This window comes from Cucurbita pepo, chromosome LG02 (genome assembly GCF_002806865.2).
Source record: "Cucurbita pepo subsp. pepo cultivar mu-cu-16 chromosome LG02, ASM280686v2, whole genome shotgun sequence".
In the NCBI taxonomy this organism is placed as follows: Eukaryota; Viridiplantae; Streptophyta; class Magnoliopsida; order Cucurbitales; family Cucurbitaceae; genus Cucurbita; species Cucurbita pepo.
Genome location: NC_036639.1, coordinates 2,196,137 through 2,217,985, shown reverse-complemented (window position 1 = coordinate 2,217,985; position 21,849 = coordinate 2,196,137). Strand labels below are relative to the sequence as shown.

The window sequence follows — 21,849 nt, the reverse complement described above, 5'->3', positions numbered from 1 at the left end:
CACGCACAGTTAAATCCTATATTATAACTCAGCTCATAGGTTTAGAATAACACTCTAAATTTGCTATAATCTTATTTCTTTTCTCTTTCTTCCAGAATGCATTTATTTCTCAATGTAAATAAACATAATTAATTGATGGAAACTTTTACACTAAATATGTAAATAGTAAATAATAAAAGTTTATATTCTATTTTGGCTATTGTACTGTCAGACTTAATGACTAGGATTGTTTTTCTTTTAGGGGAGTTTTTTTGCTCTGGATTCCTGGTTCAACTCCTACTCTAATTCTCCTGTGGATGAAAATGTTTCAACGGATATACACAGTCTCATTGCGCATCACCTGGAAGAATCGTTGAAGGAAATTGGTGCTCTGAAAGAAATGATAGATGGGCATTCTCTGTCATTCCATAAACAATCCGACTCTCTATCTAAGGTGCTGGGGGTACTTTATAGTAATGTGAATTCTCAGAAAGAGTTGGTTGAAGCATTAAAGTGGGACGTGCAACAGAGGGAGTCGGTTGCAAAAGATAAAGAAATGGAAGGAGATATCTTATGTAGAAACATTGCGGTGCTTTTTGAAGCATGCATATCTACAATTAAGGAAGTTGACCAAAGAAAAGGGGAGCTAATGGGAAATGATTTGACTAGTGGAAATCTGGGAATGGATATTATCTCCATGACACCTGATCAACTTTCACGCTCTGGAAAAACTCATTTATTGTCTGAGGAATCTGTCCGGACAATTGCTGACAGGTTGCTGTGGGCAGTGAGGGAATTTATAGGTCTGAAAGCTGAAATGTTTGATGGTAGTGTAAAAGAAATGAAGGTTGCAATATCAAATCTGCAGAAAGAGCTTCAGGAGAAGGACATCCAGAAGGAAAGGATTTGCATGGATCTTGTTGCTCAAATTAAGGAAGCGGAAGCGAGCGCAATTAGATATTCAATTGATCTTCAAGCTTCAAAAGATCAGGTACATAAGTTAGAGGAAGCAACGGAACAGATGGAGAATGAGAGGAAGGTCCTGGAGCAGAGATTAAGGGAGATGCAAGATGGTTTGTCTATCTCAGATGAGTTAAGAGAGAGGGTCAGGTCGCTCACAGATTCGCTTGCAGGAAAAGACCAAGGTATGTTAAATTATGCTTAAATCCTTCATAATCCACTTTCATAAGATTATCAATACTTAGGCTGGCTTTGCATGATGTCCACAGAAATTGAGGCCCTAATGCGTGCACTTGATGAGGAGGAAGTGCAGATGGAAGGTTTGACCAACAAGATTGAGGAGCTGGAAAAATTCTTGAAACAAAAGAATCAGGAACTTGAGAGCACCGAAACTTCTCGTGGGAAGCTCATGAAAAAGCTCTCAATTACAGTGACAAAATTTGATGAGCTTCATCACCTATCCGAAAGTCTCTTAACTGAGGTTGAAGAACTTCGAGCACAGTTGCAAGATCGGGATGATGAAATCTCTGTTCTGAGACAAGAGGTAACTAGATGTACCAATGATGCTATTGCTGTAACCCAAACAAGCAACAGAAGTACAGAGGATATCAATGAGATTATAACATGGTTTGACACAATGGAAACTCGGGTGGGGTTGTCTCATATTGTTCATGACAACCAGCAAAATGAAGTTCATGAATGCAAGGAAGTACTTAAGAAGAAGATTGCATCTATCTTAAAAGAAATTGAGGATCTTCAAGCAGCATCACAGAGGAAGGACGAAATGTTGCTGGCTGAGAAGCATAAGGTAGAAGAACTGAAATGTAAGGAATTGCAATTAAACTTGCTTGAAGATGCTGGAGATGGTAATAGAGCGAGCAGTGCGGGCCCTGAAATCATTGAATCTGAATCGTTGGTAAGGTTTTCGGTACTGATTTCTCTTATTTTGAGTATAGTATCTTTATTTCTTACATCCTGTTGAGTGAAGTTTACTTAGAAAGCATGCTTAGAATAAGAGCCGATTTCGTTCTAGATTGTACTTTCAAACATAATTTCTTGCCATTTCTGATGTTGCGTGGTTTTGTTGAAATAACCTCCTGCATGTTAATCCATTTTCACTTTTCCCTTAATTATTATATCAACTGAAAAGTTTGCTTAGTTTGCATATGGATGGTAATGTTAAGTTACATTGTTGTTATGAAATAGAAGTACTTTAAACATCCCATACCTTATTATTATCGTCCTTGTGAAAAGTTCTACATTATTCTCTCTTGCGCAGATCAATAATTGGGCAAGTACTTCTGTTATACCTCAAGTTCGAAGCTTGCGCAAAGGCAATACCGATCAAGTTGCAATCGCGATAGATATGGATCCTGCTAGCAGTAGTAATAGATTAGAGGACGAAGATGACGATAAAGGTAAAATCGTAAACTAGCGTGGTTATGATCTTCTTGCTTTTCGACCTTTTCGTTTCGAGCCAGATTGCTTCTATGCACCTATTGCTTCTATGCACCTATTGCTTTAACTATCGTTCCTCCTCCTCTGCAGTGCATGGATTTAAGTCATTAGCTTCATCAAGAATTTTTCCAAAATTCTCGAGACGTGCGACAGATATGATCGATGGACTTTGGTAGGGCATACAGATATTCTTTCAGTCTCTTAAATTTGTAAATCCAAGTGTATAACATGATTTCGTATACAATTTTTCCAGGGTTTCTTGTGATCGAGCACTGATGCGGCAACCTGCATTACGACTGGGGATGATATTCTATTGGGCCATATTACACGCACTTCTTGTTGCATTTGTAGTTTGAGCAGTCTAGTTGGTAAGTTATTCAACTTTTCTTCGGCTGTTCGCAAATCTTTTGTTTTTAATCTTTCCTAAAGTGTCTTATAGGTCTTTAAACTTGTCCCATAAATCATTGACATGTTCAATATTTTTTAAACTTCACGATCCACTAGACACAAAGTTGAAAGGTCATGGACCATTTAAATATAAATTTAAAAGTTTAAGAACCAAATTTATAATTTACCCTTAATATTTTATTTGTATGAATGCGAATCGTTGATCTTCGTCTGCCTTCACCCTTTTCCAGGTCCATAATTGATTTGAAGTAAAGAAGAATGGAGTTCATATCATATAGGTTCGTTCCCCCTTCCTCTCCATAGATAATTAGGCTCCTCATTCGATTCTACAGGTTTACTACCATTAGAGTAGGCAGATGACTTAATTTTTTTTGTTCATCCAAACTTCTGGGATTTCCCCCATTTTTCCCTATCAAATCCCACAGATTGTTTGGCTGGATCAAATAAATATCACACAATCTTGTCTATTAGGAAGTGTAGACCATTAATTTGTTTACTCAGAATCCTTGCTATCTTTCATATTTGTAATAGACAACAATTCTTGTTACAAAATTTTGCCAAGCCTAAAAATTGGCTTTCCAGCTTTTAGAAAAAGCAAGGGCTAGGTTGAGGCTTGAGTTATATAATCATATTTGTGACCGACTCAAGGTTATGAACTTTACGCTACTTAAACTCTTGAACTATACTCACGTTGATAATTTGTACAACGGGTATCATTTTTTGTTTTCTTTGTGGCGTCTATTACGATGGAGGTGAAGCCTTCTGAATGCAAAACGTTTTAATCGTGGAGGGTTTTATTCGACAAACTTTCTTTGTAAAATGTTTTTGTTGAATTATTTTTTTCTTGATATAAATAAGGAGCAAGTTTTTGTATTCTCACCATCCTCTGCCTCCTACGCCGTCGTAGTTATTGCAGAAAGACAAACCCATCAATGGCTTCATCACCAAACCCCCATGTTTTGGTCTTCCCTTTCATGTCTCACAGCCACACCTTCCCATTGATAGACGTCTCAATAGCTCTCTCTCGTCACCAAGCAAGAGTCACCATTGTCACAGTCCCAGCTAACTCAAGCTTCATCTTTCCCAAAATCCAAACCATCCTTCTCATATCCCTCGTCGAGCTCCATTTCCCCGCCATTGATGACCTCCCCGAAGCTTGCCATTGTCAAAACCTGTCTGAAATTCCTTCTTCGCAGGTCTTCGTCTCTTTCCTCACTGCCACCACCCACCTCAAAAACCCCTTTCAACAGCTCCTCCAATCCATGGCGGATTCCGGCGACCTCTCTTTGTGTGTCATCACCGATTACTTTCTTGGTTGGAACGCCAGCATTTGCCAAAACTTCGGCGTTCCAAGATTGGTCTTCCATGCCACCGGCGTTGTGCCATTGCTCATCACCAAAGCCATTATGGCCAATGCTGATTACACGGCTTCTGCTTCCTCTATCTCTACTCTTATCCACCGGCTTCTGCCGAGTCTGTCGTTTAATTTAACAGCCGCTGATGTCCCCGACGTCAATTTGTCGTCGAACACCGACAGCAACCCGTTCGCCAAATTCATAGCGGAGGCAGGGGAGGCTGAATTGCAGAGTTGGGGGGTCATCGCCAATACCTTTCTCGAGCTCGAAATCGATCATATTTCGCAATTGGAGTCCTTTTACTCAAAAGGGGCGAAAGTTTGGTGTGTTGGTCCTACTTTTCTCTATGGACCAGAAAGCACCACCAATCATCACAAGGACGATAACTCGGTTTCCTTGATGAAATGGCTCGATGGACGTGCGGCGGAGGCATCGGAGTCAGCGATCTATGCAGCATTCGGGTCACAGGCAGTGCCGACGGACGCCGAGATGGAGGCGATGGCGCTTGGATTGGAGGATTCCGGGTGCCCATTTGTGCTAGTCATTAGGTCGAACATCGGGGGGTTTCTGAGCCACTGCGGGTGGAAGTCGATAATGGAGAGTTTGGCGGCGGTGCCGATTCTGGCGTGGCCAATGATATCGGAGCAGAAGCTGAATGCGAAATACAAAATATATTTGGAAAAAAATTAATATTTTACTTATTTAAAAATAAAAAATAAATTGATAAAAAAATGACGCAAACCCAAGCTATGATTTTGGGCTGGACTTAAATTGAAGCCGGGCTGGGCTGGGCTTGGACTGATATTTGGGCCACAAGCCCAATTATGCTGGCCCATGACTTCCTCGAGTTGAAAATAAGAATACGCCAAAATGTTGGGTTAATTTAATAATTTCGAAACTTTGGAGGAGTCCGATCTAAAATCGTCGGACATTTAACACACTACTCCGTTGTTTCCGAAAACCCAAGTGTATCTGAAACTTGAAGAGAGAAACCCGTCGGGCTGCTAGGGTTTTTCCTGTACGTTCATCGTCGTCTCCGATCTCTTCGTATGTCTTCTTGATTTTTTTTTTCTTATGGATTTTCATGATTGCTTCAAGTAGATTCTCATCTCCAAAGATTTATTATCGAACATCCGGTAATTTTCCGGCGAATTGTTAACCCCATGCCCAGGCTCGATTTTCTGTAGTTGAATTCGAGGAGCAGCCCTTATTTGGACGGCTTCTTTGGAGAAGTTCTGTTTGTTTCGTGTATTTTTAGGAGAATAATATGCGAGTAAGTGTATTGTATTGTCTGATTCTTCGTGTAACTGGCAGGTTACTTGGCAAAAAATGTCTCGTGTGTACGTTGGGAATTTGGACCCGAGGGTCTCTGAGCGCGAGCTGGAAGACGAATTTCGTGTATTTGGAGTTATTCGAAGGTATGGTATATTTAACTTTGTGGCCTACTGTTTTATTATTCTTCGTAGTTCGTAGAATCTACTACCGTTGGATTCTAAAGCAGATTTCTAACTCCTTCAACTGTTAAATGCCTTTTGTTAGACAAGATACTACGTGTAATTTGGTTAAGTTCACTCTTGATATAAATTCTTACCAGCCACTCTACTTGGCTTGCGCACCCTTAATTTTATGTTTTCAAGACTTCCGAGCATCAAGTTGTTAAGTTTTCTTATTTATCTTCTTATTACCAACTTTTCTGCCGTGGCCGTTCATTCGAAAGTAAATGTCAAATAGTTTTGATTTTATTTCGGGCATCTTTGGACTTCATGGTTTACAGCTGGGAATTGAAGAAGTTTCTGTGTAAGGGAGCTGGAACTTATCTCCATGGAAAAGGGGCAAGAGCCTTTATGTGTTGATAGATGTTTACACCATAGTCCTATAATGCAATGTACTTATTATTCATTAATTGGGTAGTTAGCTAGATTTAAGACCTGGACATTTAGTGTTTTTTTTTTCAAGGTTCCACTAGGACAAGATTGTTTTATTATATCTGCATTTTGGTGGTAGCACTTAAGAATAGGAATTGATAACAGTAGAGTATTTATATTTTGACCGAGTGTTTGTTGACACTCCCTGATTCATAATCTGATGACCGTTGAGGATTAAGCTGTTCATAGGGGAAAAGTTCCCCACCTTCTTGGATGTTAGGCCGACTTATACATATTTTATTTATTTTAATCAGTTGGTTACCCAATTGCAAATGTTTTGTTTCAGTGTATGGGTTGCACGAAGACCCCCTGGTTATGCCTTTATAGATTTTGATGATCCCAGAGATGCACGGGATGCAATTCATGAATTAGATGGTATGTATGGGTTTTTCTGTTGTTTTGTATTGTTTTTTTATTGGTACATGCCGTTGTATTTTGATGCAGTTTTTGTTGTTTGTCATTGGTGCTTTGTTTCAAACACATATCTTAACAATGATATTACATAATAGTTTATGCATAACTCGGTAACTGATTCGTTATGTGCTTCTTAAATCTAAGTGTACGAAGTTTAAGCTCATAATGCCTTTTAGTCTTCAGACAAGCTATTGTATCCACTATTGTTTTGTTGATCTTTATTCTTCGGTCTATTGTATATAAGCCAGTTTCTATTTTGTGATATGTTGATGGTTTGTCAGCTTTTCCTTTTTCATACTTTGTGTTTGAGCTTGTTTAGTGATGCCGTGCTAATATTCCCTTGTTTAATGACCGTTAGTATCAGTAGAACTATTTTTGTTCAATGTGATTTTCATGCAAGGATGGATGATATTATTGAAGCTTTTGTTCGTGCATTTCCACTGAGCTGCTGTCACATTTTTGCATTTATGGTTTTTTGTTTGTGATTTATGATTACCATTGTCAATTCTGATTCAGGGAAGAATGGTTGGAGAGTTGAGCTTTCTCACAATTCTAGAGGTGGTGGTGGAGGTGGCCGAGGAGGGGGTCGTGGTCGTTCTGGGGGTTCTGATCTCAAATGCTATGAATGTGGTGAGCCAGGACATTTTGCTCGTGAATGTCGTTCACGTGGCGGCGGCGGGGGTGGTGGCGGCGGCGGTGGTGCTGGAAGAAGACGTAGCCGCAGTCCACGGTACCGTCGGAGTCCAAGTTATGGTCGCAGGTTTGATCCTTGAATCTTGCAACTTATAGTTTTTATTGTATATTATTTTGAAATTTCTCACATTAGTTTTTTTTCCCAGTTGTCTGTATTTGGATTTTGTGAATAGTTCCCTTTGGTTTTGTTTATGTTCTTGGATGTTTGACATCATTAGTGTATTTTCAGGAGTTACAGTCCCCGTGGAAGATCTCCAAGACGCCGCAGCTTGTCACCTCGTGGGCGTAGCTATAGCAGATCACCTCCGTATCGTGGTAGAGAGGAGGTTCCTTATGCCAATGGGTGAGGCTGTCTGATATGTTTTGCTTTGTTACATTTAATTCCTTTTCCATGGATGTGCCTGCCTGGTCTGCGTGCTATAGCTGCAGCAGAAGCTGTTCTCTAAATTTAGGTTTTTTTTTTTTCTTTTGTTATTTTCAATCATCAAAGAAATTGTCTCTTATATCTTGGATGCATGAAACTTGGTTTGGGTTGTTACTAAACTCAGGATTCTTTTTTCTATACTGTATTTTGGGTGTTTTCCCCCTTGGTTGCCCTTATGAATGTTAGATGTTTCAAGTTTGTTTTTCTTTGACTAGATCATCATGTTTAAGATCTTCATTATGCACCAATTTTGCAATGGGCGGTCTGCATGCTTGCTCAGAGATTCTTTTACTCAAAGCATTAACATGTTTTAATTATATTCTCCGTTTCAATCTTGTGTAGGAATGGTGTAAAGGACCGCCGTCGGAGCAGGAGCTGAGGACTACAGACTTCTCAATCTGCCTTAGTTAAACACAGGATGTTTAGAGGATTACTCCGATTCTATGTGTTTTTAGTGCTTGGACTTCGTAACGGACCTTTTTAAAATCGGGCGACGCCCTCAGCCTCTACTTTTGAGTTTGGATAAGTCCTTTCTATCTTTAATTTGAATTGTTTTTTCCTTTATCCCTTCAGTATAGTTGTAGGAATCTATATACTAAAATATTTTCTGTTCGTATTTATTTTGATAATTTTATTGAGCGAATGTCTTGAAGGGCACTGCTAAAGATGTATGTTTTTTTCCTTGTTGAGGTGTTGTCTCGTCTCGTCTCGTTCTGCTTCACTGCTTTTCTGCTTCTGCCCTATCCTGGGATTTCGTTCTACACCCCCCACCTCTGGGATCTTCAATTTGAAAGGTTGTAGGTCCCAGCCGGCTACTACAAGTGTAGATGCTACTATTTGATTGAATCTCTGCGGTTGTGTCGCACGCTCTCATAATGTTTATGAGATTCCTTTTTTATAAACTTTGAGGCATGAGGAACGGCATCAAATGCTTCTGGCAGGTACATGAAATTGTTCTACAGAAGTTTGGGTTGGAATTCTTGTACAGAAAATCAGGTTTTTAGGCATTCTTCAAAATACATTCTCTGCATAACATTTTCTCTTCATGGCATTCATATCATATTAGGAGGAGGATTGGTTTCCCATATCATTTTTTTTTTTTNTTAACAATGATATTACATAATAGTTTATGCATAACTCGGTAACTGATTCGTTATGTGCTTCTTAAATCTAAGTGTACGAAGTTTAAGCTCATAATGCCTTTTAGTCTTCAGACAAGCTATTGTATCCACTATTGTTTTGTTGATCTTTATTCTTCGGTCTATTGTATATAAGCCAGTTTCTATTTTGTGATATGTTGATGGTTTGTCAGCTTTTCCTTTTTCATACTTTGTGTTTGAGCTTGTTTAGTGATGCCGTGCTAATATTCCCTTGTTTAATGACCGTTAGTATCAGTAGAACTATTTTTGTTCAATGTGATTTTCATGCAAGGATGGATGATATTATTGAAGCTTTTGTTCGTGCATTTCCACTGAGCTGCTGTCACATTTTTGCATTTATGGTTTTTTGTTTGTGATTTATGATTACCATTGTCAATTCTGATTCAGGGAAGAATGGTTGGAGAGTTGAGCTTTCTCACAATTCTAGAGGTGGTGGTGGAGGTGGCCGAGGAGGGGGTCGTGGTCGTTCTGGGGGTTCTGATCTCAAATGCTATGAATGTGGTGAGCCAGGACATTTTGCTCGTGAATGTCGTTCACGTGGCGGCGGCGGGGGTGGTGGCGGCGGCGGTGGTGCTGGAAGAAGACGTAGCCGCAGTCCACGGTACCGTCGGAGTCCAAGTTATGGTCGCAGGTTTGATCCTTGAATCTTGCAACTTATAGTTTTTATTGTATATTATTTTGAAATTTCTCACATTAGTTTTTTTTCCCAGTTGTCTGTATTTGGATTTTGTGAATAGTTCCCTTTGGTTTTGTTTATGTTCTTGGATGTTTGACATCATTAGTGTATTTTCAGGAGTTACAGTCCCCGTGGAAGATCTCCAAGACGCCGCAGCTTGTCACCTCGTGGGCGTAGCTATAGCAGATCACCTCCGTATCGTGGTAGAGAGGAGGTTCCTTATGCCAATGGGTGAGGCTGTCTGATATGTTTTGCTTTGTTACATTTAATTCCTTTTCCATGGATGTGCCTGCCTGGTCTGCGTGCTATAGCTGCAGCAGAAGCTGTTCTCTAAATTTAGGTTTTTTTTTTTTCTTTTGTTATTTTCAATCATCAAAGAAATTGTCTCTTATATCTTGGATGCATGAAACTTGGTTTGGGTTGTTACTAAACTCAGGATTCTTTTTTCTATACTGTATTTTGGGTGTTTTCCCCCTTGGTTGCCCTTATGAATGTTAGATGTTTCAAGTTTGTTTTTCTTTGACTAGATCATCATGTTTAAGATCTTCATTATGCACCAATTTTGCAATGGGCGGTCTGCATGCTTGCTCAGAGATTCTTTTACTCAAAGCATTAACATGTTTTAATTATATTCTCCGTTTCAATCTTGTGTAGGAATGGTGTAAAGGACCGCCGTCGGAGCAGGAGCTGAGGACTACAGACTTCTCAATCTGCCTTAGTTAAACACAGGATGTTTAGAGGATTACTCCGATTCTATGTGTTTTTAGTGCTTGGACTTCGTAACGGACCTTTTTAAAATCGGGCGACGCCCTCAGCCTCTACTTTTGAGTTTGGATAAGTCCTTTCTATCTTTAATTTGAATTGTTTTTTCCTTTATCCCTTCAGTATAGTTGTAGGAATCTATATACTAAAATATTTTCTGTTCGTATTTATTTTGATAATTTTATTGAGCGAATGTCTTGAAGGGCACTGCTAAAGATGTATGTTTTTTTCCTTGTTGAGGTGTTGTCTCGTCTCGTCTCGTTCTGCTTCACTGCTTTTCTGCTTCTGCCCTATCCTGGGATTTCGTTCTACACCCCCCACCTCTGGGATCTTCAATTTGAAAGGTTGTAGGTCCCAGCCGGCTACTACAAGTGTAGATGCTACTATTTGATTGAATCTCTGCGGTTGTGTCGCACGCTCTCATAATGTTTATGAGATTCCTTTTTTATAAACTTTGAGGCATGAGGAACGGCATCAAATGCTTCTGGCAGGTACATGAAATTGTTCTACAGAAGTTTGGGTTGGAATTCTTGTACAGAAAATCAGGTTTTTAGGCATTCTTCAAAATACATTCTCTGCATAACATTTTCTCTTCATGGCATTCATATCATATTAGGAGGAGGATTGGTTTCCCATATCATTTTTTTTTTTTGGTGCAAATAATCATTTGAGTTTTGAGAATTATGGTTTTCTGTCAAGTGAGGATGATTAAGACTAGGAGTAAGTTTTATTTCATTTTTTATACATGTTGATTTTCTTCTCCCCTGATTGCAATTACTTGTATGGTGGGTCGGTTGCTGAGCGATGCTCTCTTGGCTATGTCTATTAAGTGAATTGTCTCAAGATGAGCAACTTCTTATCGACCGAGTTCTAGTTGGAGTTCTCTTCCGTGCCCCAAAGTGGTATTTTCCTGCCATGGTGAATACCATATCGACTACCAATTTCCATGATTCTTTAGATATTGCAATCGTGTTCGAGTTCTGCACCCCTCGTTGAGACGATTTTGGATTAGTTCCCATCTGCTTGAAAGTACTTCCATCTCTCACACGGAGAAACATTAGTTCCTGTGGGTTGGCATCAGAACTCCCGTCAAATTCCCTTCCATCTATGCTAGGACGCTGCTGCTACCTCTGCTACATAAGCAGGCACGGTCTACGTAGCTAAGATCTGTAATTTGCTTTTCTTTTCTTTATTCTTTTCCAAAGATTTTTTTTTTGCCAGGCTGGACCAGTTGAGTTTATAGGTTTGTTAGCATATTTGAATAGCCATAGCTGGAAATGATTATCACTTTGATGGCTACTGAGTCTTCCTTTCGATTGAAGAATCGTTTAACCGTATTTATAATTTGGACCCTATGGATTCGAAGGGGTTCGGGGAAGGGGTAGCGTATTTGATGTATTGCAATTTAAAACATGTTGGTATATTTAGTTATTAATTATCTTTAACTGCCATATTTGTCCTAGTTTTTTCACCTAAATTTTCTCTCTTTTTTCTACATTTTGCTCGTGTTCTTGTTAATTCTTGAAATCTATGCTCTCTGTAATGAATATGCCAATTGATCCATTCTAATTATGGATTGATGGATGTTGATTTCTGAGTACCATTACTAAAGGAATTTAAAACCATTGAATATTTGGAAGAATGATCTCAAAATCGTTGCTATAATTGTTTAAGTCTGGTTGATTCTCATTTCAAAATAGATTTTACTTTTTAAAATTATTTACTAAGAATATATGATAATGGATTTATTTTAAAATAATTTTCAGGACAGTGATGGGAGAAAATAATTGTACTAAAAAATTATAAAATAATGTCAAATAGTACTGTATTTTTCTCCTCCCTCAAATTTTTAAGTAAATCAAAATAATAAAAATAATTATAATAAAACGTGGGAATATGTAAATTACGGTACGGCCGTTGGTTGGGTGTCAAATAGGAACTAAAAAATATAAAAACAATATTGTTACCAAACCAAATTAGTGGATTAAAAAAATTTGAAAATATAAACTAAATTTAAATTATTAAAATTATCACTCCTAGTGATCAAAAATAATTTTGTATTTTTTTTTTTCTCAAGCGGATTCGAAGCTGATGTAATAATTTACGCAATTAAAAAAAAAAAAAAAAAAAAAAAAAACATTTCTTCCCGCCTGCAAATGGGCCCATCACGCTTCTTTCTGCTACTGAAGTCTTGCATCCCAAGAGAGAAAAAAATTTGTAGCTGGCAATGAATGGATTCAATTTCAACCCAAATCTCTGTCATCTCTCGCTGCCATCATCTTTATGCCCAACACGTTCCTTCAAAGCCCTGTTTATCAATTCCATTTCGGACCCAGAAACAAGCACAAAAAATGGAGCTCACACCAGATCAGATCAATCAAAATATTTAATACCCAGTTCATTGTTAATAAAAAAAAAAAACTGACCCCAAAATCTGAGCTGTTAGTTCTTCCATTTAACCCATAGTTTGTAGCGTTTTTTCTTTTTTGTTCTGCCAGCTTTTTTAGTGCGAAGTCAACCGCTAAAGACAATCCCCCCATCATTATTTCGCCACCATTTGGGCGCGTTCATTGCGGGATCCTCTCTCTTTTCCCTCAACACAATGTGAAGAATCTTTCCGTTATTTGGTAATGTGCACTGCAGAACGTTTCTGGTGCTCATTCATTCTCTCTCACTTTGCTTCTTCTTCAAGATTCTTTTAAACCCACTTCAAATTTTGAGGGATTCTTTTGTTTTCTCCACTTTCAGATGCTGAAATCGAGCCGGATCATGAATCCATTTGACTGAATGAACGAACAAACGAAACAAGCATGGAATTGAAGAAAGGGAAATTCGTGAGGTATCGACAGATTCTTCCATTTCTCTCCTTTTCTTCTTCATTTGTTCATCGTTTTGCTTGATTGATTTGCGTTTCTTTAGGTTTTACTCCAATGAGAAGAAGAATCTTGAGCTTCCATGGGAGAAAAACGATGGTAAGAGGCGTTTTGAGTTCGCATTACCAGTTTTCAAAATGGGGACTGCTCCATTAACGAATGCGGTTGGGGATAAAGGTAAAATTAGTTCAGATTTAGGGAGATTCAAGATTTTTGTGGAGAATAATGAGGCACAACAGAAGTGGATTCTTAACCCTGAAAGTGAAACGATTCTGAGATGGAATAGGGTTTTTCTGTTCTCTTGTTTGACAGCTCTTTTCGTTGATCCTCTTTTCTTCTACCTTCCTTCAGTGATTCACCATAATAGATCGTCTTGTATGACTACTGATTTCAATTTGGGAATTGCTGTGACTGTTTTTCGCACTTTTGCCGATGTGTTCTATCTTTTTCATATGGTTTTGAAGTTCCGGATGGCTTATGTTTCACCTACTTCGAGAGTTTTTGGGAAGGGTGAACTTGTTACTGATCCAAAGAAGATTGCTAAACGTTACTTGAAGTCTGATTTCTGTATAGATCTGATTGCTTCTCTGCCTCTTCCTCAGGTATTTGCCTCATTTCCTTGGTTTGTGTTCTTACTAACTTCATGTTTGAAAACTTAGCTTTGAAGTTTAGAGCCATTTCATACTTATTTTGATCATGTTTTCCTGCTTTTATGAGCCATAAAAGAACAGGATTAAGAATCCTTGAAAGTTTAGGCCTAGATTTGTTTGTGAGCTGTGGTTGAGCTGTTGCATTCGAAGCAATATTGAAATATTGTGAGATTTCGCGTCGGTTGGAGAAGAGAGGGGAACGAAGCATTCTTTATAAGGGTGTGGAAACCTCTCCCTAGTAGACGCGTTTGAATAAAAACCTTGAGGGAAACTCGAAAGGGAAAGCCCAAAAGAACAATTTTGGCTAACAGTGGGTTTGAACTGTTACAAATGGTATCAGAGCTAGACACCGGGCGGTGTGCCAGCGAGGATGTTGGGCCCTGAAGGAGGGTGGACGTCTGACGGTATGCCAGCGAGAACGCTAGGCCCTGAAGGGGGGTGGATTGTGAGATCCCACATCGGTTGGATAGGGGAACGAAACATTCTTTATAAGGGTGTGAAAACCTCTCCCTAGCAGATGCACTTTGGGAAATTCGAAAGAGAAAGTCTAAAGAGGACAATATCTGCTAGCGGTGTGTTTGGACTGTTACAAATGGTATCAGAGCCAAACACCGAACGGTGATCCAGCGATACCGCTAGGCCTCGAAGGGGGGTGGACTGTGAGATCCCACATTAGTTGGAGAGGAGAACAAAACATTCTTTGTAAAGATGTGGAAACCTCTCCCTCGCAGACGCGTTTTAAACTTTGAGGAGAAACCAAAGGGAAAACTTAGAGAGAGAATATCGGCTAGCGGTAGGCTTGAGTTGTTACAAATATTTTCTTTTTGTATATCAACTAAGTTCATAGATGATGTTATCCCTTTGTTAATAGTTTTCTAAAACTTGTGTGGACAGATTATGATATGGTTTATAATGCCAGCAATTAGAAGCTCTCATGCAGACCATACAAACAATACTCTTGTGTTAATAGTTCTGCTTCAGTACATTCCAAGGTTCTACCTGATCTTCCCATTGAGTTCCCACATTATCAAAACTACTGGTGTTGTCACAAAGACTGCTTGGGCAGGAGCTGCTTATAACCTTGTATTGTATATGCTAGCTAGTCATGTACGTAACGAACCCGAGCGATCCTCGTTTTTACATTCTAAATCTATACTTCAAAGCCAACCTGTTTCAAGTTTGTTCTTGTTCATATAGATCTTAGGAGCAGCATGGTACTTACTGTCTGTGGAGCGCCATGCCATGTGCTGGAAGTTCACCTGCAGAAGGGAATTCAGTCCTATGAAATGCCATCTCGACTATCTCGATTGTGGTACTCTAAATGATGTCGACCGTAGGATATGGGAAGTCAATACAACAGTATTTACCCAATGTTCTCCCGATGAAGATGTCGTTTTCAATTACGGGATATTTGCCAATGCAATCTCGAAAAACGTCATCTCGTTTGGGTTCGCTCAAAAGTACTTCTACTGTCTTTGGTGGGGCTTACAGAACTTGAGGTATATTTGTACGAAACTGTGGCTTTGCTTCTCGGAATGCTCTCTTCTCGACGTTTTTAACGTGTTTCGTTCATGAATTTCTCAGTTCCTATGGTCAGGGTTTGGAGACAAGCACCTTCATAGGAGAGACTTCGTTTGCTATCCTCATTGCTATAATGGGTTTGGTCTTGTTTGCTCATTTGATTGGTAATATGCAGGTAAAGGAAGAAACACATCAATGTTCTTGAAAAGTCATCATTTTTTCTCTGCTTGTTCCTCATAACTTCATAAAACAAGTGCAGACTTATTTGCAATCCATCACCGTGAGACTGGAGGAGTGGCGGGTGAAGCGGCGAGACACGGAGGAGTGGATGAATCATCGGCAGCTCCCCGAAGATTTACAAGAACGTGTGCGGAGATTTGTTCAGTATAAGTGGCTTGCAACGAGAGGAGTTGACGAAGAATCCATCTTACAAGCCCTTCCAACCGATCTTCGTCGAGATATTCAGCGTCACTTGTGCCTCGACCTTGTTCGACGCGTAAGTTTTCTTTGAGTTGTTACGAACTAAAATTCAAGGACTTGACCTCTTGTTTTCCAAACTTTCAGGTTCCTTTCTTTGCACAAATGGACGATCAGCTTCTCGACGCAATCTGCGAGCGATTAGCGTCGTCTTTATGTACGCAAGGCACGTTCATTGTTCGTGAAGGAGATCCTGTTACCGAGATGTTCTTCATCATCCGAGGCATGCTCGAGAGTTCCACAACAGATGGAGGAAGATCAGGTTTCTTCAATTCAATAACATTGAGACCTGGAGATTTTTGTGGAGAAGAGCTTCTCGCTTGGGCATTGCTACCAAAATCATCAATCAGTTTGCCATCTTCTACTAGAACAGTTAGAGCAATCACTGAAGTAGAAGCCTTTGCTCTACGAGCCGAGGATCTCAAATTCGTAGCAAACCAGTTTCGACGTCTCCATAGCAAGAAGCTTCAACACACGTTTCGGTTTTACTCGTATCACTGGAGAACATGGGCTGCTTGCTTCATTCAAGCAGCATGGCGTCGGTTCAAGAGGAGAATCATAGCAAAGACGCTCAGTATTCAGGAGTCTTTTTCGTTGAATCCCAAAAAGCCAATGGCCGATGAAGCCGAGCTAGAAGAGGAAGAACATAATCCACGATCTAATTATTCTCAAGCAAAACAAAACCTCGGCGTCACGATATTGGCGTCGAGGTTTGCTGCAAACACACGTAGAGGAGCACAAAAGCTTAAGGATGTTAACTTAATGAAGCTGAGAAAGCCCGACGAGCCAGACTTTTCTGAAGAACCAGATGATTAACTTGTTGAAAAGCTGTACTATAATAAGAATCTCACTTGTATATTATTATCATTACCTTTCATTCTTTCATTTCTTTCTACTTTGTTTGAACTCAAGCAATTGCCGTTCTCAAACACTCTTCACTGTAATTTCATCAGCTAAAGAAACCAAGAACATGCTTGTTCGATAGCTAGTTCTTAAAGGGTGTTTTGCCTCTAAAGTAAATATTGTTTTTTTAAAGCTCGAGGTTGTCACAGTCTAAGCCCACAGTAGATATTGTTCTCTTTGGATTTTCTCTTCCAACTTCTCCTCAAGGTTTTAAAACACGTCTATTAAGGAGAGGTTTTCGCAACCGTATAAAAAATGTTTCGTTCCCTCGCTAACCAATATAGGATCTCAAAGTGGCGCACTAAAATGCAATGGGTTTGGACCCAAGGTGCTAAAAAAGGGCGAGTTTCTTTTACGAGGCACACAATGGAAAAATGCAAATAGATTTTTCATATACGAAGAATGTCAAATCTAAACTATTTCATTACCTCATGAAAGATGCCATGAACATAAGCAAAGAGGTCGAGAAGTCGTAACAGCCCAAGTCCACCACTAGCAAATATTAACCACTTTGGCTCGTTACGTATCGCCGTCGTCTCACAGTTTTAAAACACGTCTGTTAGAGAGAGGTTTCCACACCCTTATAAGAAATGCTTCGTTCCCCTCCTCAACCAACGTGGGATCTCACAAAAGCATTCTTTAGCTAGTCAAGAATGCTTCTAGAATACTAAAACGTTACTACGAGACAGTTTCGCACCACCTAGAGGAGTTCAACCACGGGTAGGGAAAACAGCCGGCCCCGCCACAGCAGGCGGGTTGGTTCCTCTATCATGGCCGAGTTGAAACGTAAGAGCATTTCCCTAGGTAGCATTTGATACCCATATCTTAGAAAGAGAGATAATCCTAGAGGAAGCTAAAACCAGACTATGTCCAAGTTGGCCAACTTGAAAACGTGCAAGAGACGTGGGTCATGCCACATTTCGCCAAATCATAGCTTTATGATCGATAGAGGTTGACAAAGCTAAAGACAAAGCTTTAATAAAAAAAGGGCCATACATGACCAGTCAAGAAAAGAAAGGCCAAATTTATCATTAAATCATGCCACCAACCGGTGGCAATAGCAGTAGCCACCACTATCCACAAACACAACCAAAAAAGAAACAAGGAATCAGCATATGCCCACAACAGATCCTGGCCCCCCAAACCCTTCTTCTAATAAGGATTGAAAAGGCATCTAAGCCACCCAAAACATTCAACCAGTTTCTAATCTACTTTGCCTGCCGACACTACCTTTCTACTTTGCAGCACAAGTAAATTGTGGAAGAAAACAAGATATGATATATAAATTAGATTGGATAAACAGTACATTTACAGAGAAGTTGATGTCTTACATGTTCCGAAAACCAGAAAGCTACAACAACGGCAGCTCGATTCGGGTCCGGTGCATGACGAGGCCTTCGAAAAGCCAGAACTACACACAAGAAAAAATCAATGGAGGCTGTAGAACTTATTTGCATAATAAACACTAAACTGCTGGAAAAAGCTTATGAATGATTACAATAACAGATGCTGTATGAGTATGACGAAGAACTTCGATATCGACTGTGTTATTGAATTTGAGGTCGGATTCAGCATTGTTGAGTACTGATTCCTCCGTGGGACGAATTATACTGCACGAACAGAACTTGCTGGTACACAGCACAAGAAAATGATGTTTATCCACCTTGATCCATTGGTGTGTGTGGTTAGCTCATTTGCTCTCCAATTAGATCAAGGCCTACAAGGAGGAAGGTCACACCTTGGAACATCAAGAAGTAGAAGTGGACTCCTTGTGCAGCCAAGAGACTCCTGAGTGAAGCTAAAAGTAAAAGAAACGCGAGCGCTAGCTCTTTCCGATATATCTTGTTAACTTTTTTGACAGGTGCAGCGATTACTTTTTCGCATTCCTTTAAGTGGCTCAACTCAGAAAGCTCGCTCTCAGAAGCGCCTCTATAGATCGGCGCTTGATTCATTATCTTCGAGTCCCTTTCAGCAGTAGCCAGTAAGTCGGATTCGGAGGACCGGCCAGCTTTTTTAGTCACAATCCACTCATAAGAGCTACCGAGCTGGAATAAGCCAGATACCATGGCATTGAATTTGGTGACAGACATAGTGTTCTCGAAAAGAAGGTAGGGGATGATAAAAGGAAAAGATTTTGGGGATGGAAGGATGTTGAGTAAGGACATGAAGACGGGCACGTAGCAGACTACCCATAGAGGAAGCTCGGCTTCGGGTACGAACATGGTTAGAGGAAGAATTATGCAGAACAACGTGAAGGAATAGAAGGGAAGGATGAGCTTCCTTAATAGAAAGAAAATCAGTATCAAATTTGCCTTTTTCCATGCTGCTATCTGTATTATAAAAAGATATGAGGATCATCTCTTCGGTGTAACGCAATGGCGAGGCAGTTAATAGCTTAAATAACAGAATCCGAACACGAGACAATACCTTAGAACTTATGATTGCTGGAAGACACAACCTGAATAGTTGCATAGGACCGGAATGCCAACGATGTTGCTGCTTCCTATATGCTTCATACGACTCGGGAACTTCGCAAAGAACCTGAATTTTACATTGAAAAGTTTTGAAGGTTTAGATTAAATGAAAACACACACATTCAACAGTGAAGTTAGGTTCGAGTTGTTATCCAACAGGATGGATACTTAGACAAGTCAAGCTGACATCATAGTTTCTTCAAGTTAACGAAGTGACAGATTCGGTTACCTTAACGTCGTTCAGAAATACAAATTTCCAGCCGTTAAGATGGGCTCTCACAGCTATATCCATATCCTCTACTGTTGTTCTTTCGAGCCATCCTCCAGACTCCTCGAGGGCTTTAATTCTCCAAACACCAGCAGTGCCATTGAAACCGAAGAAATTAAGAAACACTCCATTAACCTGCTGTTCTACCTCAAAATGGAAACACAAGTTAATGTTCTGAAGACGTGTCAGCAAGTTTTCGTCCTTGTTCACGAAAGACCATCTGGCCTGAACCAAACCGAGCTCTGGGTTATCCTACACGAAAACGACACGAACAGGAAAATTAACAAAAATTACAATCGACAAAGATCTGGGGGGAAAAAACATTCGGGTTTTTGTTGTTCCACCTTGAAATGAGGAACTGTGAGTTTAAGAAAATCTGGATTTGGTTGAAAGTCAGCATCAAAAATTGCTACAAATTCATAGTCTGTAACATAGTCACAACTCATTGCAGACTTGAGATTCCCAGCTTTATATCCTGTTCTTATTAATCGATGGTGATAGATTATGTTCACTCCCTTTTGGCTCCATTTAGCAACCTCTGCCTTAATTAGCACTTGAATATTCTCATCATCAGAATCATCAAGAACTTGAATTAGTAAACGGTCCCTTGGCCAATCGATCTGACAGACTGCAGAGATAGACTGCTCGTAAACCTGCACGAAATCGTCGTAAAGCAATTTATATTCGGAATCTAACATAATCTTGATAGACTGCTCATCAAGAACTTGTTTTCAATGGCTGTTTAATGCCTAAGTTATTCAAATATCCACACTCCCCTTCTTTCCTAGATCATCAAAACTCCTAAAAGCTAATCAATTATGAACTATAATTAACTCAGATTCATCACATACATAGAAAAGAACGGGGTAAATAGATCGAAAAGTGTACCTCGCGCTCGTTGCACATGGGAATTTGAACAAGAACCATTGGATACTTGTGTCCACCTCCCTCCACATCATCCAACCTGAAGGGATCCCCTTGAATCTTGGGTTCAATTCTTTTGCACTTTATCCACAAGCAACCAAAACAAAGGATCATACGATCCACTGATTGGATAAGGAACAAAACAATGCAAAATTTAGAGAGTGTTTGAATGAGAGGAGCAATGTAGTCTGCTCTAAAAGTTAACCAAGCAACATAGAGTGAATGAAGCAATCCTTGCAAATCAGAAGCCTGAGGAATGTGGAGATTAGGATTCTGAAAATAATGCCAGCCTCTGAAATAAGCAAGCATTTCAAAAGCAAGAATCGCCATGGAAGTCACTAAGAAAGCTCTAATTACTCCAAACAGTAACCTCCCTCTTCCCAACTTCCCGCCTTCAATGGCGACTCCTTGCCTGTAGATCAGCCTCTTCTTGATTGTTCCCAATAAGGCCCAGAGGACTGTAACAAGCCAAGTAATGCAACCGACAGCTCGATTGGCCTTTAAAAGAAGAACCCATGTGACTTGTTTAGCATTTTTGCCTCTACTTTTTTCCACCGGCCGGAATGCGGCGTCAGGACCGTCGATCTCCACGACGGAGAAGTTGGGTTTCTCCATCGTCACAACCACCGGAGTTCCCTTTTGAGAGTCCTTCTCCGTTCCCCACCAACACAAAAACCCCAATCTCGGTGCCATTTCCAAAACACACTTCAAAAACAAACAAACAAACCCAGATTTCCAAAACGAAAAAGACGAATCAAACGATCACGGCCGACGAAAATTAGTTCCAACTCAAACCCATTTCAAAAAATCAAAAACCCAACAAAACCCACAAGAAAAAACTTCAATCAAAGACTATTCCATTACACACAGAATCAAATCAATGCAGCAGAGAAGAAGAAGAACAACAACAAAAACAAGAGAGTGAGAAGCTCTTTAGTAATCGATTGAGCGCTCTAAAACAAACCAACATGGGGAAAAAACCACATTATGAGGAAAGGTATCTGCAGCTTCATGTGGGGTAATGGTCACGTAATGGAAACAGGGAGAGCCCTTTTTTTAACAGCTCGAAAGTTCTTTCTGAGTGAAGACGTATTGCTTAGCTAAGCGAAACAGTGGAGAAGATGAAGAAAATTGACCGAATGAAGACGAAATTTCGTCAAGAATTGACCAATTTTGGGCAGTTGAATTGGTAGGACTGTGTAGTGAGAAGAGGCATCATCATTGGATCGCTGAGCATATTAAATTGGGAGAAACAAAACCGATTTCCACGCGACCTTCTTCTTCTTCTTTTGTTCTCTGATTTACGGAACGTGAAGAACCCAACTGTCAAAAAGAAGGCATCGCTTGTTCATCCATCGTCCAGATGGATTGGATCATGGCGGCGACTCTGTTCTCTCTCTCTCTTCCACCGCACTTTATTTACCCGCGTCACACGCTCCCGAAATATTTAATCATTGGTGTAAAAATTAGGTTAAATTAGAAGGTCTCTCAACTTTTGTCTAATTAATTTCTACCTTAAAAAAATTTTAAAAATATTTAATAAAT

General features: G+C 39.8%; 6 protein-coding genes across 12 annotated transcripts in view; 5 read left to right on the top strand and 1 right to left on the bottom strand.

Annotated features, from left to right (window-relative positions):
* The window catches only part of LOC111788076 (centromere-associated protein E-like), a 10,891-nt gene extending 7,529 nt beyond the window's left edge, over nt 1–3,362 (top strand). For all 3 annotated transcript variants that reach the window (XM_023668237.1, XM_023668236.1, XM_023668238.1), the window contains 6 exons: nt 242–1,124; nt 1,209–1,855; nt 2,219–2,357; nt 2,488–2,569; nt 2,651–2,765; nt 3,036–3,362. In XM_023668237.1, coding sequence (XP_023524005.1) covers nt 242–1,124; nt 1,209–1,855; nt 2,219–2,357; nt 2,488–2,569; nt 2,651–2,753 — 1,854 coding nt within the window. In that variant the 3' untranslated portion in view covers nt 2,754–2,765; nt 3,036–3,362. The remainder of the gene's footprint in view (nt 1–241; nt 1,125–1,208; nt 1,856–2,218; nt 2,358–2,487; nt 2,570–2,650; nt 2,766–3,035) is intronic.
* Nucleotides 3,363–3,530: 168 nt separating this feature from the next.
* Nucleotides 3,531–4,841, top strand: LOC111787627 (UDP-glycosyltransferase 73B3-like; the record flags this gene model as incomplete). Its single annotated transcript, XM_023667644.1, has 1 exon — nt 3,531–4,841. A coding segment is annotated over exon 1 (1,104 nt), but the record flags the coding sequence as incomplete, so codon positions are not given.
* A 206-nt stretch (nt 4,842–5,047) lies between these two features.
* On the top strand, nt 5,048–8,299 carry LOC111788299 (serine/arginine-rich splicing factor RSZ22-like). Of its 2 annotated transcripts, none has more exons than XM_023668625.1 (6): nt 5,048–5,178; nt 5,475–5,578; nt 6,372–6,460; nt 7,016–7,259; nt 7,422–7,535; nt 7,959–8,299. In XM_023668625.1, the coding sequence occupies exons 2-6, from the start codon at nt 5,490–5,492 to the stop codon at nt 7,993–7,995; spliced, it is 573 nt and encodes a 190-aa protein (XP_023524393.1). In that variant the 5' UTR covers nt 5,048–5,178; nt 5,475–5,489; the 3' UTR covers nt 7,996–8,299. The 2 variants fall into 2 exon arrangements, with proteins under 2 accessions (XP_023524393.1, XP_023524392.1); XM_023668624.1 differs by having other exon boundaries at nt 5,050–5,207.
* An 821-nt stretch (nt 8,300–9,120) lies between these two features.
* LOC111788322 (serine/arginine-rich splicing factor RSZ22-like) lies at nt 9,121–11,558 on the top strand. 2 transcript variants are annotated; one of them, XR_002814124.1, is made up of 4 exons: nt 9,121–9,407; nt 9,570–9,683; nt 10,107–10,705; nt 11,045–11,558. XR_002814124.1 is itself a non-coding variant. In XM_023668650.1 (3 exons), exons 1-3 carry the CDS (start codon nt 9,136–9,138, stop codon nt 10,141–10,143), a joined length of 423 nt encoding a protein of 140 aa, XP_023524418.1. In that variant the 5' UTR covers nt 9,121–9,135; the 3' UTR covers nt 10,144–11,558. The 2 variants fall into 2 exon arrangements, 1 of the variants encoding a protein (XP_023524418.1); XM_023668650.1 differs by having other exon boundaries at nt 10,107–11,558.
* Nucleotides 11,559–12,395: 837 nt separating this feature from the next.
* LOC111788116 (probable cyclic nucleotide-gated ion channel 14) lies at nt 12,396–16,623 on the top strand. 3 transcript variants are annotated; one of them, XM_023668321.1, is made up of 9 exons: nt 12,397–12,867; nt 12,963–13,053; nt 13,134–13,186; nt 13,552–13,689; nt 14,632–14,844; nt 14,935–15,236; nt 15,322–15,433; nt 15,518–15,754; nt 15,823–16,623. In XM_023668321.1, the coding sequence occupies exons 3-9, from the start codon at nt 13,145–13,147 to the stop codon at nt 16,549–16,551; spliced, it is 1,773 nt and encodes a 590-aa protein (XP_023524089.1). In that variant the 5' UTR covers nt 12,397–12,867; nt 12,963–13,053; nt 13,134–13,144; the 3' UTR covers nt 16,552–16,623. The 3 variants fall into 3 exon arrangements, with proteins under 3 accessions (XP_023524088.1, XP_023524089.1, XP_023524090.1); XM_023668322.1 differs by having other exon boundaries at nt 13,134–13,264; XM_023668320.1 differs by having other exon boundaries at nt 12,396–12,841; nt 13,134–13,689.
* A 1,270-nt stretch (nt 16,624–17,893) lies between these two features.
* Nucleotides 17,894–21,714, bottom strand: LOC111788119 (probable xyloglucan glycosyltransferase 5). The gene is made up of 5 exons (XM_023668327.1): nt 20,269–21,714; nt 19,725–20,033; nt 19,342–19,632; nt 19,066–19,179; nt 17,894–18,968 (listed from the first exon to the last, which is right to left on the bottom strand). The coding sequence occupies exons 1-5, from the start codon at nt 20,995–20,997 to the stop codon at nt 18,324–18,326; spliced, it is 2,088 nt and encodes a 695-aa protein (XP_023524095.1). The 5' UTR covers nt 20,998–21,714; the 3' UTR covers nt 17,894–18,323.
* Nucleotides 21,715–21,849: the final 135 nt, after the last annotated feature.